The sequence below is a fragment of the Peromyscus leucopus genome, chromosome 5, assembly GCF_004664715.2.
Source record: "Peromyscus leucopus breed LL Stock chromosome 5, UCI_PerLeu_2.1, whole genome shotgun sequence".
NCBI classification, from domain to species: Eukaryota; Metazoa; Chordata; class Mammalia; order Rodentia; family Cricetidae; genus Peromyscus; species Peromyscus leucopus.
Genome location: NC_051067.1, coordinates 139,326,071 through 139,343,567, shown reverse-complemented (window position 1 = coordinate 139,343,567; position 17,497 = coordinate 139,326,071). Strand labels below are relative to the sequence as shown.

At 41.6% G+C, this 17,497-nt stretch overlaps 1 protein-coding gene across 3 annotated transcripts in view; it reads left to right on the top strand.

Moving 5' to 3' along the window:
• Ppp1r42 (protein phosphatase 1 regulatory subunit 42) overlaps positions 1–17,497 on the top strand; it is a 39,711-nt gene that overhangs the window by 20,870 nt on the left and 1,344 nt on the right. The window contains exons 6-8 of one of the 3 annotated variants that reach the window (XM_028864543.2): positions 1,470–1,587; positions 6,569–6,700; positions 11,431–11,590. In XM_028864543.2, the coding sequence (XP_028720376.1) occupies positions 1,470–1,587; positions 6,569–6,700; positions 11,431–11,590 (410 nt within the window). Of the gene's footprint in view, positions 1–1,469; positions 1,588–6,568; positions 6,701–11,430; positions 11,591–17,497 lie in introns of those variants that run through there. The other 2 variants (XM_037206412.1, XM_028864545.2) reach the window with 2 other exon arrangements.

The following is a 17,497-nucleotide window of genomic DNA, read 5'->3' as shown; positions in this document are numbered from 1 at the left end:
AATAATAAAGATGCAGAGACGACTAAAGTGCATTACTTTTTTGGAGTAATTAATGTCCTTTATCTCATTTTTTCTAATAATGTCCTTTATCTCATTTTTTCTAATAATGTCCTTTATCTCATTTTTTAAAAAATGAGTCTTTGGGGCATATATAAGAAACATTCAAAGTATATATCCTTTCCATTAAATAGTAGTTAAAATAGCATACTTTTAAAGAGGAGGGGGAGAAAGCAAGAAAGGAACAGTGGAAAGATAAAGATTTGGTGCGGAGTTTGCTACTGGCTGGGAAAGAAGGGCCACAGTGAGAAAGAGGAGGTCAGGGCGGACAACCGGAAGCTGCCTCAGTGTCACGTGACGTGCACACCGTGGTGGATTAACTTAGTTTTTCTTGAAATATCAACAAGTCATCTTCTGGTAAGCTATAAAAGCACGCAAATGGCTATCACAAAAGCCAGAACAAGACTGGATGTGGTGGCACAGGCCTTTAATCCCAGCACTCAGAGGCAGAGGCAGGTGGATCTCTGAATTCAAGGCCAGCCTGGTCCAACTCCATAGTGAGTGCCAGGCCAGCCAGGGCTAAATAATGAGACCCTGTCCAAACAGCGGGACAACAACAAAAAAAATCAAAGAAAACTGTAACCACAGTGAGGTCATAATTTCAAGAGAAGTGTCCATGTCCCCAGCAGATTAGCAGGGCGTATAACAAGGTGTCCAATGTGATCTGTGGGTGATAAAGGGACAAGGAATTTTCTTTTCTGTTTTGCAGTTTGACAGGGTTTTCCCCACATTCTTCTTTAAAAATAGGCAACAATGCATATTGCCTCCAACGCTAACAGACTCTGCTGTTGTTTTGATGAAACAGTGAGTTTTATTGGGGTGACTTACAAGGAAGCTAGCTAGGTAAGGGCTTCTTTACAGGAGCAGAAATGACTCAGGCAGGGCATCATCAAACATCCTCCACGGTGTGCGCGCCACTCCTGAAAGCTGGGAGCCCACAGCACACTGCAAGCCTGCAGGCAGATCAGCAGGCTGGGCAGTGTCCTTTGCAGGTGGCTTCTCGGCCTGAGTGTCTTCTAGACAGCTCAGCGGGTCCTGCTCCCTCCAGATAGTTCACCCTTTTGAGGGTCTGTCAGCAGCGGCTAACGGAGTGTTCACTCACCACTCTCCACTGACTTAATGGGTTCCACTGAGAATATGGTATCTTCTGGAGAAAAGGTGTTTTCTTAGCTATAGATTGGGTCGATTTACGGGCAACGTGATCAAGAGCAGTGCTGCGATCCCCAGCCTAGCACCTCACGTTGTGCCCCTCCTCAGTTACCCCACTGCGGTAGAGACAGGCTGGCGGTCACATGTGCTACTTGAGGAGCTGGCACTCCACGGGAAGCAGTTACTACCTTCACAAAGCAGCTGGCAGCAGCAGAACTGATGAGTCTGAAATTCCATGCCTTCCTCTCTTCCCCTGATTATAGGATTTGGAGCTTTTACTGAAAAAACTGTTGAAGCTGTGGAAACTAGATCTAAATGGAAATCCTGTTTGTCTTAAACCAAAATACAGGGACAAAGTGATACTGATGTCCAAGTCACTGGGTGAGTAGTGTTTTACATTAATCCAGCTTTTCAGAGAAAAGCACTTGTTTAATTTACAAGTTATCATCAAGCTTTCAGAAACATAAATGTAACATCTGGCTCTAGAAATTGGTCAACTTAAATGCATATGTTTGAATAATTGCAAAGGTAAAAATAGGAAGTAATACTTGAAATTTTTTCCTATTCATAAATAAACCCCAGGCATACTTTTAGGAGAAAATGTGGCCACTACCTACAAAACTGGTTAGCCATAAATGTGCTGACTTTCCTTGGAACAAATCCTTGGCAGGCCCTTAGCCTCCTCAGCTCTTGGTCCTGCAGATAAACTGATCAAAGCCTGCTCACTTGTCATTGGCCAGATATGCCCTAAGAACGCATGGGAAGGCGACCAGGGAGTTCCGCAAACTCGTTACAAACGATGCCATTCCTAAGTCTACCCTATATTGGGGGAAACGGGCCAAAGCACTTGGTTGGTGGTGCAAAGTTATATGGCATCAGAGTGACAGGCAGTGCCATGTCACAAAGGAGCCCGAGAGAGTTTCCTGAGCAGAACACTGGGCCACGCTGTTCCTGGGTCTAAGAATTCATAAAAACTAAAATACGACAAAATGACTTCAAAACTCATAGCTAGTCAACCATAGTGCTAGTGTGGTGATTCTCTGGTGTGGGGAAAAGCAGGCCAAATAATGCAAGACATTTTTCTCAAAATATGTATGCAGGAGCTGTCCACAGCCCCCCACAGAGGTAGGGAATAAATAATACACAGAGACGAATGGTGTTATGTTTTCAAAGTTCTGCAGATGCCTCTGCTCTGCAATCCCACCCTCTCGCTTATCTGATACCACACACAACTGCACTAGTCTGCTTTACTCAGCCAGAGAGAAAAGGAGATACGATTAATGTTTAATGAGTAAAAATAGTCCACTATGAAGCCGGTGTGGTGGTGCCTGCCTTAATCCTCACACTTGGGAGGCAGAGGCAAGAGAACGGTGAGTCCAAGGACAGCTTAATCTACACATCAAGTTTCAGGACGGCCTGAGCTGTATTGTGAGATCCAGACTCAGAAGAAAAAAAAAAAATCCAATGGGCTGCAGTGTGATTCAGGGATAGAGTACATGCCTAGTACTCACTAGGCACTGGTTTAATCTTCAGCTCTATGAGACAGACAGACAGACAGACAAGAAGGAAGAAGAGGGGAGGGAGAAGAAAAGTTAAAAAAACAAAATCTCAATTTTAAAACCATTTCTTGTCAGGCCGTGGTGGCAGGGTCATATGCCTTTAATCCCAGCACTCAGGAGGCAGAGGCAGGCGGATCTCTGAGTTTGAGGCCAGCCTGATCTACAGAGAGAGTTACAGGACAGCCAGGGCTACACAGAGAAACCCTGTCTTGAAAAACCAAAAAGGAAAAAAGCAAAACAAAACAAAAAACATTTCTCCACATGCCCGATTATAAAAGGCATAGAGATAAGTCTACTGATTTCTGAAAGCAAAAACCATTCAAAGTTTGTCTTACATAACCCTTCTTATACCACACTCTGTGACTCCAAAATTAATACTTAAAAACCCAGGGCTGATGGAGTTCAGTGGTAGAGTGCTTGCTCAGTATGTACAAGCCTGAATTCTATCCCTAGAACTACAGGGAAAAAATACAGGAGAAGAAAAAAAATCACTCCTACGCTCACCATAGCTCTACTATTGAAACAGTGCATGCCTTCCACGTCTGTGCGCATACACACATATAACAAATGATTTTGTCTGTTATTCTATTTACCTTCTTTTCACCCAATTTAAAACAAAATAACAACAACAATAAAAGTCAAAAGACTATGAGGGACCATTTTATGTTTTGCAGTTTACCCAGTCCTCGACAAACACAGCAAACCCTACATATCTGGTTCACATAACATGCGTGGAAGCAAATTCCATGTTGAGGGCAAATCATTAAAATGAAATAAATGTCACTACCCATGTCAGTTACCTGCCTTTCTCTCCAAAATCACTTCTACCCATGAGAGCCTTATGCAAGATTATGTGCTAAAAGTGACATGGAATCAGAAAACTCAAGATAGCATACATATATATCCAGAATATACTAGCAAGTTACATAATTATTGATATAAGCAAATATGTGAAGGTATCAGTAAAGACAAGCAGTTGCCGAAACTGAGCATAAATGACTGATCTTGAATGTAGTTATAAGTCCAAAAAAGTATGATGGCAAAACATCTTGCCAACTTCTTAAACTGCCATTTGGAAAGTGCTGTCATTCACTTAAGAAAGGTACAGAAAACGTAAAGCGGTTGATTATACCCTCAGAGACTACCGCTCTAGTTTCTTTCTACAGCCGGCCGCAGTTAGAAAATACATTACCCTGCAGTGAGCTACTTGGAGAAAGAGCATGTCTACATCTTAGCCGACCTCACAGTGTTCCCGTTGTCCAGTTGTAGCCATTCCTCTCTGCCCGAGTTACACATTGTCATAGGTGCGTCTGTACAGGTGGAGGGGCTGCTTCTGGGGACTCCCCTGCTTCCTAGAACCTCCTGAGGTGCTGGAGCCCATCACCCATGGACGAGGAACAGACTTCCATGTTCTCAGTTCTGTCAATTTACTTTATAATTTACGTACAACCCAGTATTGCAAGTATTTAAGTAGCAGTATTAATACTTTCAGCAGTAGGATTAACATTTTATTAGAGTATTCTCAGGTTCCCTGAAAGAACATGACTGAAAAAATTCCTGTTTCCTTATGACATTCTGGGCTCAGTGGAAGATGTCAAACAGATGATGAAAGACAATTTAAAAAATACATAGATACATTATGAGAAAAGATGGTCTCTTTATTAAATAAAGGCCACATAAACCACTTTATTTATGGGATACAAAATGTAATCTAGGTCAAATAAAGTAAGGGACTTGTTCAGTACTCTATAGATTATCCATATATAATAAATTATCACCCATCAGGAATTGTGTTTAAAGAAAGACACACTAAATATAATATCATATAACATTAAGCATTTTATCTATGTTTGTAACAGGGTCTCTCTCGGTAGCCCTGACTGGCTGTCCTGGAACTCACTATGTAGACCAGGCTCAAACTCACAGAGATCCACCTGACTCTGCCTCCCAAAGGCTGAGATTAAAGGTGTACACAACCACTCCTGGCTAAACTAAAATATTTTTAAAATAGTATGTGAAGTTTTATCTATAGAGACCTCCATTTTGTATAATATACCCATCTATATACATAAATACAAATAGAAATAGATACATATTAAATATATAGGTACACATAGAAACAAAATATTGCTAAGAAATAATCTAAAGTAGTATCTATCAGGGTATACAAATTATCATTTCTCACTACAGAATGAATTTTAATTTTTTGGTATTTTATATTTTTCCAAATATCTTACATATACAAAAATTTCTTGTGTAATTGAAGGATCTGAATTTTAAAACCTCTTTTTAAATGAGCAAAATGTAAAGACAACTGAATTCTCACCTCCTAGAACCAACAGGCCAGCTCTGGGGGTTGTACAACCTACAGCCTAGCTATAATAAGCACTATTGAGGTGTACACACTTTACCATGTTATAAAAATAAGATGTGCTTACATTTTTATATACTTTTTCTTTTCTTTCTTTCTTCTTTTTGAGACAGCATCTTTCTGTGTAACCCTGGCTGTCCTTGAAATTTCTATGTAGACCAAGGTGGCCTCGAGCTCAGAGGTCGGCCTGCCTCTTCCTCCTGAGTGCTGGGATTAAAGGCATGCATCACTATACCTGTTTTTTATATTATTTATATTATTTTTTCCCTAAGACCAATAGTTAAAGTTTATAAAAACATGATTTTATTTGTATTATGACAACATTTACTTTGAAAAACAACATAATTTGCATGTGATCTTAGAAGGGATCAAATTCAAACTATCTCCGGGGGCATCTTTGGCAGTATGAGAAGGCAGAGTATGAATAATAAAAAATCCTTTTCCTGTTCTTTCATCATGTTTCAGTTGTTTCTACTACATGCATATTCTTTTTTTAATCAGAAAACTAAAAAGAAATAAAAACTCGGCCGGGCGGTGGTGGCACACGCCTTTAATCCCAGCACTCGGGAGACAGAGGCAGGCAGATCTCTGTGAGTTCAAGGCCAGCCTGGACTACCAAGTGAGTTCCAGGAAAAGGCGCAAAACTACACAGAGAAACCCTGTCTCGAAAAACCAAAACCAAAACCAAAACAAAAAAAAAAACTTCAACAAATGTAAGTTTAAAGGTCAGGGAGATACTGCCGTCAGTAACATGCTAGCATGCCGAGAACCTTTCAGTACCATGAATGGTAGTCAGTAGAGGTGAAGCCTCTCGTTAGGTACCAGCTCTACTGCTCCGTGTTTGATGACATATCCAAGTGTTGTCTTCAGCAATAGGCCCCACCATCAGTTTGTGAAGAGCAACCAGTAGCCTGTGATATCTGGCAGTTTCCATGGTGCCTCTTTGGCAACAAATCAAGATGTAACCCATTTCTGGCACTGCTATTTTTGTTGTTTTTTGGGACAAGATCTCACTCTGTAGCCCAGGCTGGCTTAGAATTCATTATAGTAGCCAGGCTAGTCTCAAACTCATGGTCATCTTCCTGCCTCAACTTCCAGAATGATAGGATTAGCTAGCATGTCTAAGGTGTCTTTAAGAAGGACTTTATTGTAGCTTATGATGTAACGTGTTATAAGCAAGAAACATATCTTTTTTTATTTACACACACACACTCACACTGTATTTTGTTTTGTTTTGTTTTGTTTTGTTTTTTTGCTTATCAAGACAGGGTTTCTCTGTGTAGTCCTGGATGTCCTGGCGCTAGCTCTGTAGACCAGGCTAGCCTTGAACTCACAGAGATCCGCCTGCCTCTGCCTCCCAAGTGCTGGGATTAAAGGCGTGTGCCACCATTGCCTGACTGTACTGTATTTTTAACATACATATCTTCCCCAGAATTTCTTGATGGTAAAGAAATCAAAGATATGGAAAGACAATTCCTAATGAACTGGAAAGCATCCAAAGATGCCAAGAAGACCAGCAAGAAAAAGAACAGTAAAAGTGAGGATCCCAGCAACTCCTACCTGAGTAAGTGCCTGTCCCTAGACGGCCACTCCCAGCAGGGGCACAGTCTAAAGTCTGTGAGAGACAAGAGGGAAGTGGTACCCAGGGTTGGGGGTGGTGCTTTTAGACGTTAGAAGTATATTCAGCAGCCTAGTTGTCAGCAAAGGTCCATGCAGTTATTAGAACGTTCGCAGCGATGAAAATGGTGACCAGTGTGAACAAACCCTGCACTAGGTTCACACTGGTTGTGCCTGTGCCAGCCACGAACACATAGTCATGGCACGAGTGTGGGGAAACTGAGGTTTCATCCCAGCACATGTGGATAATATCAGTTTCATTGGTGATAAAACAGTCGAGTTATAAGTTGTGAAACCCAAGTCACTGTATAGTTGACATTAGTGCAAAAAATCCCTTTTTGTCAGTAGGATAAAAAATTAAAACATGTCACACACATGGTTGCTCTCACCCCAAACTCCAGCACTCAGGAAGCTGAGACAGGAGGATCACAATAAGTTTAAGGCCAGCCTGAGTTACATGGTGAATTCCAAGACAGTCTAGGCAGCAGAGTGAGATCCTGTCAAAAGAAAAAACTAAATATTAAAATTAAATATAAGTTAACCGTATGTGACCTGCACTCTGTGGCTGGCCCACTTATGCACACACACTAAAGCCTAAATGCTTAGATTATAATATGCTATGACTGTGTTAGAAAGGACACACTAACCTTTGTCTAATTAATGCAACTAAACGTAAATAAGAGTACTGTAGCAGGTATCTTGCTGGATTAGGAAGCACACCAGAATTGACCCCACGGGGTCTGTAGTGGAATAAGTCTCTTCTGCCGACCACAGTCTGAATCCAACATTTGCTCCACAACTCACCCTTCTTGGCACCTTTGGATGCAAGGGACAGAAGCATTCCAGCGGGTGGTTAGGCAGGGGGAACGGACACTGAAGAGGGACAGTTACATGGAGAGCCTGGAGGGCTGTCACTCTAGGACAAGGTTGAGGTGAGGAGGGTGGGGGTAAAAAGGCATGGAGGTCTGGTGATCTCGCCGTATCATGCCATTGAATGCAGACTATTGGAAATCATTGAGGAGAACTGGGACTTCGTTTGCTGACAGTATGTCAATATGGATACTGTGCTGGCAATGCACATTTTTATGGGTAAAACTTGTAGAACACACAGGAGGCATTTCTCCGCTGTTCCTCCTGGCTGTGTTGTATCCTTGTAGCCCTGAGTAGTACTGGTGCACACTTGTACTCATAGATATTTAGTAGGCTAGGACAGGAAGAGTTCAAGTTTGAGGCCAGCCTGGGCAACTTATCCTGTCTCAAAATAAGGAAGGGGTGGGTATGCTAGCCCAGTGGTAGGACATACTCGAGCTTCAGTCTCTTGTCACACGCGCGCGCGCACACACACACACACACACACACACACACACGCGCGCGCACACACACACACACACACACACACACACACACACACACACACCAGCGTTTTATGGCTTTCAGTATCACATTGAAGCACCTTATTAATAGTGAAGTACCATAAAATTAAACATCAGCCTTCACCCCCAAATTAAGCCTACCTAAAAATAATATTCATTTCATCCTCATAGATTTCAAATGTTTTTTGTAATCCACAGACAACTAAATGAACTAACTTTTTCAGTGAAATTTGATGAAATAATAAAAATTGCAATGTGCCTTAAAGCTTGCAATCTTTGAAATTAATTATTTACTGTTCTCAAAGGAACCCTAATTAATCTCTTTATAATTAGTGTGGCCAAAACTAATTAACAAATGCAATCTTTAAAGTTATATGAAAATGCCCACAATAAAGTATTTAACAGGAGCTAGAAAACTGCCCCATTGGTCATAGTACCCAAAGAGTCAGGTACTCAAGATAAACCACCTGGGAAGGTGAAACACCTGTATTCTGAAAATTGCAAAGCAATGATAAAAGAAATTAGACAGGACACAAATGAAAAGCCATTCCATGTTTGTGAAATGAAAGACTTAAAAGTTACAGTATCCATCCAACCCCACGTGATCTACAGATTCAGTGCAATCCCTGTCAGGATCACAATGGCAGCTTTTACAAAAACAAGAAAAATGTTCTAAATTCATACAGAACCACAAAGATCACAAATAACCAAATAAATCTTGAGGAAGAAGAAAGCTAAAGGCATCATAGCTTCTGATTTCAAATATATTACAAAGTTCAGTAATCAGAACAGTATGAAACCAACAGAAGAAACCTAGAGCAGCGGGCAACACAGATCCACAGCTGGAGCCACAAACCTGCATGAACTGATTTTGACAGATGTGGAAATACACGATGAAGGACGGGACAGCGGCTTCGGCAGGTTTGGAAACACTGCATAGCACATTCAAAAGAGAGGAAACCACCTCCTACTCACAGTCGACTTAAAGCGGACCAGGAATGTAAAGACGTGAAGCCCTAAAACTCCTAGGAGAAAACGGAGTGGGTAAGCGCCGTGGAATTCATCTTGGCAGGGACTTCATGGCTCTAACGCTGAGGACATGGGCAGAAAAACAGAAACAATTTGGTCAGACTAGATCCAACTGAGCAACGAGACAGGGTTTCTCTGTGTGGCTTTGGAGCCTGTCCTGGAACTCACTCTGTAGCCCAGGCTGGCCTCAAACTCACAGAGATCTGCCTGCCCTCCCTCCCAAGTGCTGGGATTAAAGGCGTGCGCCACCAATGCCCCTGAGCAGCTTCTGCACAAGAAAGGAAATAACAGTGAGACCTATGCAATGGAAGAAAACACTTCTAAACCATGTATCAGGCAGAAGTTAATCTCCAAAATAAGAAACTCCTACAACTCAATAGCAAAGAAATATGAATAACCTGATTTCAAAGTTGGTTAAGGATGCGAATGGACATTTCTGAAGAGACATTAAAAGCAACCAGCATAATCAAGTAGGCGGTACATGAAGAGAGGTCATGACCCTGAGTCTTCATATCAGCCAGAATGGCTATTATTTAAAAAACTTGGGTATGTGTGTGTGTGACAGAGGGGCTTTGGAGAGGTGGCTCACCAGCTAAGAGCATGTTTATTTTCCAGGCATGCATGTGGTACACATACACACATAAAATTAAAATAAATAAGTTTTTTTTTTTTTTTTTTTTTTTTTTTTTTTAATTCAGGCATGGCAGTACATGCTGGTAATTACAGCACTTAGGAGGAAAGATAAGAATATCAGAAGTTCAGGACCAGCCTCGACTACATGAAACCTTGTCTCAAATGAAACAAATTCAACAGGTGTTAGCGATGATGAGGAACATGAGTTACTTCCTTATTTCTGTGATTAGGAATAAAGGAGAAGACTTTATTTTCGCTCCTAATGTCAGAGAGTTGATTGAGCCCATGGTTGCTCCGCCCATGTGCTTAGGCCAAGCTTTGTGGCAGAAGAGTGTTTGCTGGATCTTCACTTCCTGGTAGACAGGAGGCAGAGGAAAGGAAACAAAGAAAGGAGCCAGGGCAAGTTAGAGCCACTAAGGACATTGTCCCCAGGGACTAGTTCCTCCAGTCAAGCCTTGCCTCCTCCTTTTTAACCGTCTCCTCAGAATGCCATCAGACTACAAATCCACTCCTCGTCAGGCCAGAGGCCTCAGCATCTGTTGTTTCTATAAGCACTGTCACAGATGTGTGCTTCTCTAATCCTCTAGCCATTTCTATTTGAATGCTTGTGCGTGCACACATGTGTGCAGGTGCCCACGGAGGCCAGAAGAATGTAGATCCCTGAGACCTGGAGTTACAGGCATCTGTGAGCCGCCCAGTGTGGGATTCAAACTCTAGTCTTCATAATCAAGGAGCAAGTGTTCTTACACACTGAGACATCTCCCTATCATCCCTGCCCACCAAACCATTTTTTAATCCACTCAAGTTGACAGTCAAAATCAGACATCACAAAGAGAAGCAATCTTCATACATCCTAATTTTTTTTACATGTTTTAATATATTTTATATATTTGGAAGCCTTCTAGATGTGTAGCTCTATACTCAGATTTAAAGTAAAAATCACGTAATTATAGTCCCTGACTTCAAGACTCTCACAATTAAGATTAATCCTAAATACAGCCATGTAAATCAAAGCTGGAAATATAATCAAATACTTCAACAAGATCAAAAATAATTGAACTTTTTAAAAGTATTGGCTTTCATAGCACATGGAAGATTAATATGTTGATTTAATAAATATTTTTTAAGGCAACTCAGAATAAGACCCTGAGTTTACTTCCAGCACTCAGGACAAATGGTTAAGCACGTTGGATGCTGGGCTATTGAAGCAGTCAGCTTTAGTGGTAAACAAGGCGTTCCGCACTAGGAAGGACATCCCTCTGGAAACTGTATGTGATACAGATTGATAATTGCTGGGGTGAAAGTAAGAACCAACCCCAACAACGTGACTGATCCACGCCATAAAGATTACTTTGAAAATAAATTTAGAAAAGCAAAATTCAAGTCAGTTAATGTTTATATTGGTGCTAGCCTGTCCATTTTCTCTATAAGAATTAACTATGAATTTTGCTATGTGGTTTTTCTGTATAAAAGTCTGTGGTATTTTCTTTTGGATGTTAACTGTTATTGATTTTATTGATGGTTTATTTGTGTTTGTTTAATTCCATTCTATAACATATAACTTAAGATACTAATATATGTCATTTGATAATTTAGTAATTAGTTTCAAAGCAGGATGCTTTTAATTCTTTGTATGCTACAGGTAACTTTGAAACAATACATCACATAGTTCCTGTTTATTACCCACAGGTGGGTAATCCAAAAGTAGTCTTTTTCTCTGATGTACAGAGATACTTTGTAAATGGAAATCCATCTTCAGAATGTCCCCAAGAAGATAAAACTAAAATCACTGAAGACATGGGGTAGGTTCTTTCAAATGTTTGTATGGCTTTTCCCTTTTGGGGGGATGGATGCCCCTAGTGTCCACACAGATGCAGAGGGGTCCTCCTAACATCTGTTCTCAGCACAGCTTCAGTGTTGGTTATCTCAAACAGTTGGAACTGCAGAGGTGGGGGATGGCTCTGGGAAACTTGGGGTACACTCAGTGAGATAAAGGCAGGGGCAGGAAAGTCCCTGAAGATGTGGATAAAGATGTCTGAATGATGGGGGGGTCATCTCAAAGGAAGGTGAGGCCCCAGGTGATGATGGGCTCCATTGGATGGGGGCCGGGGCTGGGGGCTGTGCCCGGAAGAGGTGTGAGAGAGGGCGGAAGAGGGAGGAGCCCAAAGGAGTAGGTAGAATACTCTCCTCTGCCCCAAGCCAAAAGCTCTGAACCTGCGTCCTCTGAAGACATTAGAAGTTTCATTCACTCTCCAAGGGGTTTATGAAAAAAAAGGTTGAGTCTCCATTCTAAACTTTGATTCTAGTCTCAGTTTAGTTCTATATAAATCTGTTATGAACCTCTTAATAAGAAACAGTTGTTTTGATTAAAAAAAAAAGATGACATTGTTTCTATACAAAGTTACACCATTCTGGGAAATAACCTCATTTATTCTAAAATATATACTTCTCATACATTAAACAGCACAACATAAAAAATTCAAACAAAAATCAGGCTGATAAGGCACGACTACAATCCTAGAATTCTGGAGGTTGAAGCAGGATGATAAGATGTTCAAGGTTGTCATCAGCTGCAAAAGTTCAAGGTCAGCCTGAGCCAGAGATTCTGTCTTGAAAAAAAAAAAAATCCAATTAGATAATCCTAACCATAAGTATTTTGCAAGTCAGCTGGGGGCCAGATCTGCCACATTGCTGTATAATGTTGGCAGGGTTATGGACATCATTAGCCAGATATATGCTAACACATTCTATACGTTTTATTTCACCCTTTTTCCCATTTATTTTCAGTGTCCCTCCCCTCTTGAGCAGTACTGGGATCGAACCTAGGGCCTCAGTGGTGCTTCTACCATTGCGTTACAGCCCAGCCCTTCCTTTGGATTTGTAACCAATCCAATGATTGCTCTGTTGATCTCCCAATCATACAGCAGTGTTCACTACACTATAATGAAGGCAACACATATTTCATTGAGAAAGTAATGGAAGCCGGTGGACCTACTTTGGAATTGTAATCCTCTTCCCAGAACTGCCTGCTGAAGGGCCGGTGGGTCTGTCATGTGATGCTCCTTTCCCGGCTCTGGCCATTCCTAGCCAAGCCCACCAGAAGAAGGCCCAGGAATAGTGCTGGCACCCTCCCTGTTCTACACACACACACACACACACACACACACACACACACACACACACAGCAGCTCAGGACTGCTTCGGTGCAGACTTAGGTGCAGGTCTGTAAGCCTGAATGCTGGATGGAGAGAGACTGCTAAAGGAGCCCAGTTCTGCCTCTTCTTCGTTCACAGGACCAAGGGAACGGTGTGAGAACATGCTTTGCTGTTCACACACAACCTCCCAAACCAGAGCCGTGCCCACAGCACCCTTATAGTCTCTTAAAGACAGACAACACCCGAGCAAACTCCACAGCTCAGTTTTGAGATTTTGATTCTTTTGTTTCTTTGCCAATGGCTTCTATAAGTACTGATGGTTGTTAAGGAGTCTTTTTCTGTCCCGCCAGCCAGCTCTCAAATAATGACATGGAGACTGATTTCTTAATTATGAAAGCTCAGCCTTAGCTTAGGTTTGTTCCTAACTAGTTCTTATAACTTAAATTAACCCATATTTTTAAATCTGCGTTCAGTTGCATGGCTTGATCCCTCATCTCTCTGGACTGACCATCCTGCTTTTACCCGCTGGCTGGCGACTCCTGTGCGCCTCGATTCATCTCCTACTTCCTCTCTCTGCCCATAAATCCCATCTATGCCTCCTGTCTAGCTATTGGAAGTTCAGCTCTTTATTAAAGGAATCAAAGCAAAATATCTTCACACAATGTACAAATATCTCACAGTTGGTATGCCACAAGGTGGATTAAACAGTTAACAAGGATAATATACACAGCCTCAAGAAACAAAGTTGGTGAATTTTATACATTCCCACATAGTAAATGGATCTGTAGTGAGCTGAGGCACACAACACCTGTTCTGTATCCATGTGCAAAGTCCAAATCATCAGGAGTATGCCAATGAAACAGCAGTGGCCATTCTCCTCTCACCCTAACTAGACCTCAGGGCTGAAGGCATTAGTTAAAACTCCCTCTCTGCTGCCAAGATAAACTGCCCTAACCAGCAGCAGAACAGAGAGCCCTTGGCAGCCCCTGCCACTGTGTGAAACTGAGCATGCTCAACTGAGTTCTCCAGTTTTAGCCTGTGGGGAAGAAATGTCATGCAAATGTTCCCTTTTAAATGTTTGTTATTTCCTCAGGTAACCTTTTCTGTGAAAGCAGGCCAAATATTGTTTTGGTGACTCAGAAGATTTAAGTCTGATTAGATGGCAATATGAGTTATGTCTCTCTTTAATAAAAGGTGACCAAATAGATTATGAACTTGCTCAGTGCTCACAGAAGTCTTTTTTAGGTAATGCCTGTTGCTAGCATGTTATTAATTTGGAGAGTGAATCTTTTTACTTGCTCACATGAACTAGTTTCTATATCATGATTCATGCATGTAATTTCCATTTTTAATTGAGATATGCCACGCATACAAGGCAGAAGGCGGACGTACGGCCCAGCACCTTCATCTGTGAATGCAGCCATACAACCTTTAGTAAATTAATCTCAAAAAAAAAAAAAACAAAACAAAACCAAAAACTCTAAAGGACAGTGAGATTAAAGTTGGGAGACTGGTAAATTACTGAAAATGAAGTGTTAATTAATTGGCCTGGAGAGATGGCTCAGTGGCTAAGGGCATTGTCTCCTTCCAAAGGATCCAGGTTCAATTCTCAGCACCCACATGGCAGTGTACAACTGTCTGTGACACTAGTTCCAGGAGATCCAACACCCTTGCACAGACATGCATGTAGGCAAAACACAAATACACAGAAAATAAAAAAATCATTAAAAAGGAAAGAAAGGAATTTTTTTTAATTAAAACCTCCCCCCCAAAAAAATAATAATTTGGCCTGGAGTATTGGCTCAATGGAGGAACATATTTGCCTAGCATGATGTGTTTACCTAGTACAAGCATGCACACACACACACACACACCAAACCCATCTGAACACAAACACAAAGATCAGATTTTCAGTTTCAAGAAAATCTATTAAAGTAACTCTTTCCCTTAACTATTTTAAAGGTGAGAATGAGCTGGCATCCATAATATATTTTCACAAGCTATATTAACATTCAAGGTGAGGAGCCTGCAGAGAGGTAGAAAACAGTACGTGTTCCAAAAACAACACTCTGTTGCGCACTCCTTGAGGGCTCGACACACTGGGAGTTGTGCCTGTGTGCAAGGCGGAGCGCTGCGAAACAACATGTGTCGGAAGACAGGGGAATGTTTTCCCTGACTCTTATAAATGCATGCAGTCCTCACGTGTATATTTACACAAGTCTGCTTTCCCTGCAGGGAGAAAAAAGTCAGACTTATTGACGTTGTTTGTGACCCTCAAACTGAACTTGAGACTATCAAAGTACACTTTGATTAAAGATTAGTTCTAAACTATTTTTTATTTAAAGGCTGATTCTGAACAAATGCCTTCACTGTTCAATTAAAAATAATGTATGGGATTAAATAAGCAAGAGCGGTACACATTATTGCTTTCCTCTGTATTTGTCACAGTAAATACTTGTGACAGATGTTTCCTCCCTTTTCAAATATGCTAGGGGGTGCTTGGACCTTAGTGATTTAAAAATAGACATTAAATCCATGCATGTTGCCCCAAGATCCACCAAGACCACTGTACAGCACTATACCATAAAGAAGGCAAGCAGTTATTTAACTCCTCTGAAGTGCAAGCAATGCTGATAACCATAGACCCACATATTTTTGCTAATGCAAAATACCTTTTTAATGGGTTGGGCAATGCTGGGTCTCAGATATCTTTAAGGAATATGAATCCCTGGGACTTGTAATTCACAGGGATATGCCCCCTCTGTTTTGGATAACTATTTATGAAATACTTAGTTAAGGTATTTACTAAGCAGTGGGAAGAGGTTTCTTTGAATTAAAAGTGGATTCTAATAGTTAAGATACCTGGCTTTCACGAGTTGGTAAGGATAAGTTTAAACAGTTGTAATAACAGATCTATGTGCTTCAGAAAGAATTTTAAGAACTGAAGTAATATTTTTAGTCCTAAAAATCTAGGATGCTCTTACATAAACAAACATTGCAAAGTCAAAAGCCTTTCGTTTTGCTTTGCTAATCTTTCCTTCAGTATATTTAACTTCATATGCCAAGTAAACATTGTGTGTATCAGTAATGTAGATAGATTGTTGCCATTTTGATTTGCAGTTCTCAGAGAATTCTCTCGAGAGTAGTCTACACCCCCAAGAGCAATGGTGGAAATAACATAAAGATTTTCCATGTAAGGGGCTAAGCGAGCGTTGGGGAATTCTGACTTCAATGCCGTTGGTAGCTTGCTCTGTGAACAAGCTACGGAGGCCTGACTTAACCCAACTCTCACTTTCCATTTTAAAAGGCTTATATTTTGAAATCTAAATCTTTATTACTCAAACAATTTTTAAAGACTAGAACTCTTAATAGAAGAATATTCTGACTCAAATAGCCAAACTCTCAGCGACTCTGCTAAGGATTGTCCCAGGTCCAGGAAGGCACAGAAAGGCAAGCCCGTGAGGAAGTGACCAAGATGAATGGACAAGAACATCCCTGTGCAGCTCAAGGCACCTTGCAGCCACTCAGGGTGAGAGCGGTGTGGGCAAGTGCACATGGGCTTTCGGAGTGAGGACATCTGGCAAGCCAGAGCCTAGGCTGGAAAATCACTGGATTTAAGTACACACTGGCCCAGCCTTTGTCTTTAAGGATAACCCACTAGACAAGTGGAGAGACGACTCGGTCAGTAGAGTGCATATTGCACGAACAACAGGACCTGAGTTCGTGTCTCCAGCGCCCACAGAAAGTGGAGCGCAGCAGCACAGGCCTGCAACCCCAGCACTCCAGCACTGGTGGGTGGAGATGGGTGGATCCTGGAAGCCACTGGTTAGCCAGCCTAGCCAAATCGATGAGGTCCAGGTTCAGTGAAGAACCTTGTCTCAAAAAAAGTAAAAAAAGTGGAGAGCGACTGACAAAGACACCAACACACACACCTGCTCACATGTGCACACACGCCCTGCCTCGCACACACAGTATATTAGAATGGACACACACCTGCTCAGATGTGCACACACACACACACACCCTGCCTCGCACACACAGTATATTAGAATGGACACACACCTGCTCACATGTGCACACACACACACACACACACACACACACACACACCCTGCCTCACACACAGAGTTAGCATATTAGAATGGATATACACCTGTTCACATGTGCACGCACACACACCCTGCCTCGCATACACAAAGTTAGTATATTAGAATGGATAAGAAATAAAAATAGGGATGGGGATTTAGCTCAGTGGTAGAGTGCTTGCCTAGCAAGCACAAGGCCCTGGGTTCAGTCCTCAGCTCCGGAAAAAAAAAAAAAAAGTCTCCAAATACTGATTAGCTACGAAGCTGCTAGAACTCACACACTAAAAATGGGAATGCAAAATCAGGAGCCTTTAGCACAATAGTTTGATGCATTATAACGTTAAATATACAGTCCACGAAATTTTCCTAAGTGAAATGAAAATCTGTACTCAAGAGAACCACTGTCAGGCTGGTCTCAGACTCAGATCTGCCGGCCTGCCTGCCTCCCAGGTGCTGGAATTAAACCACC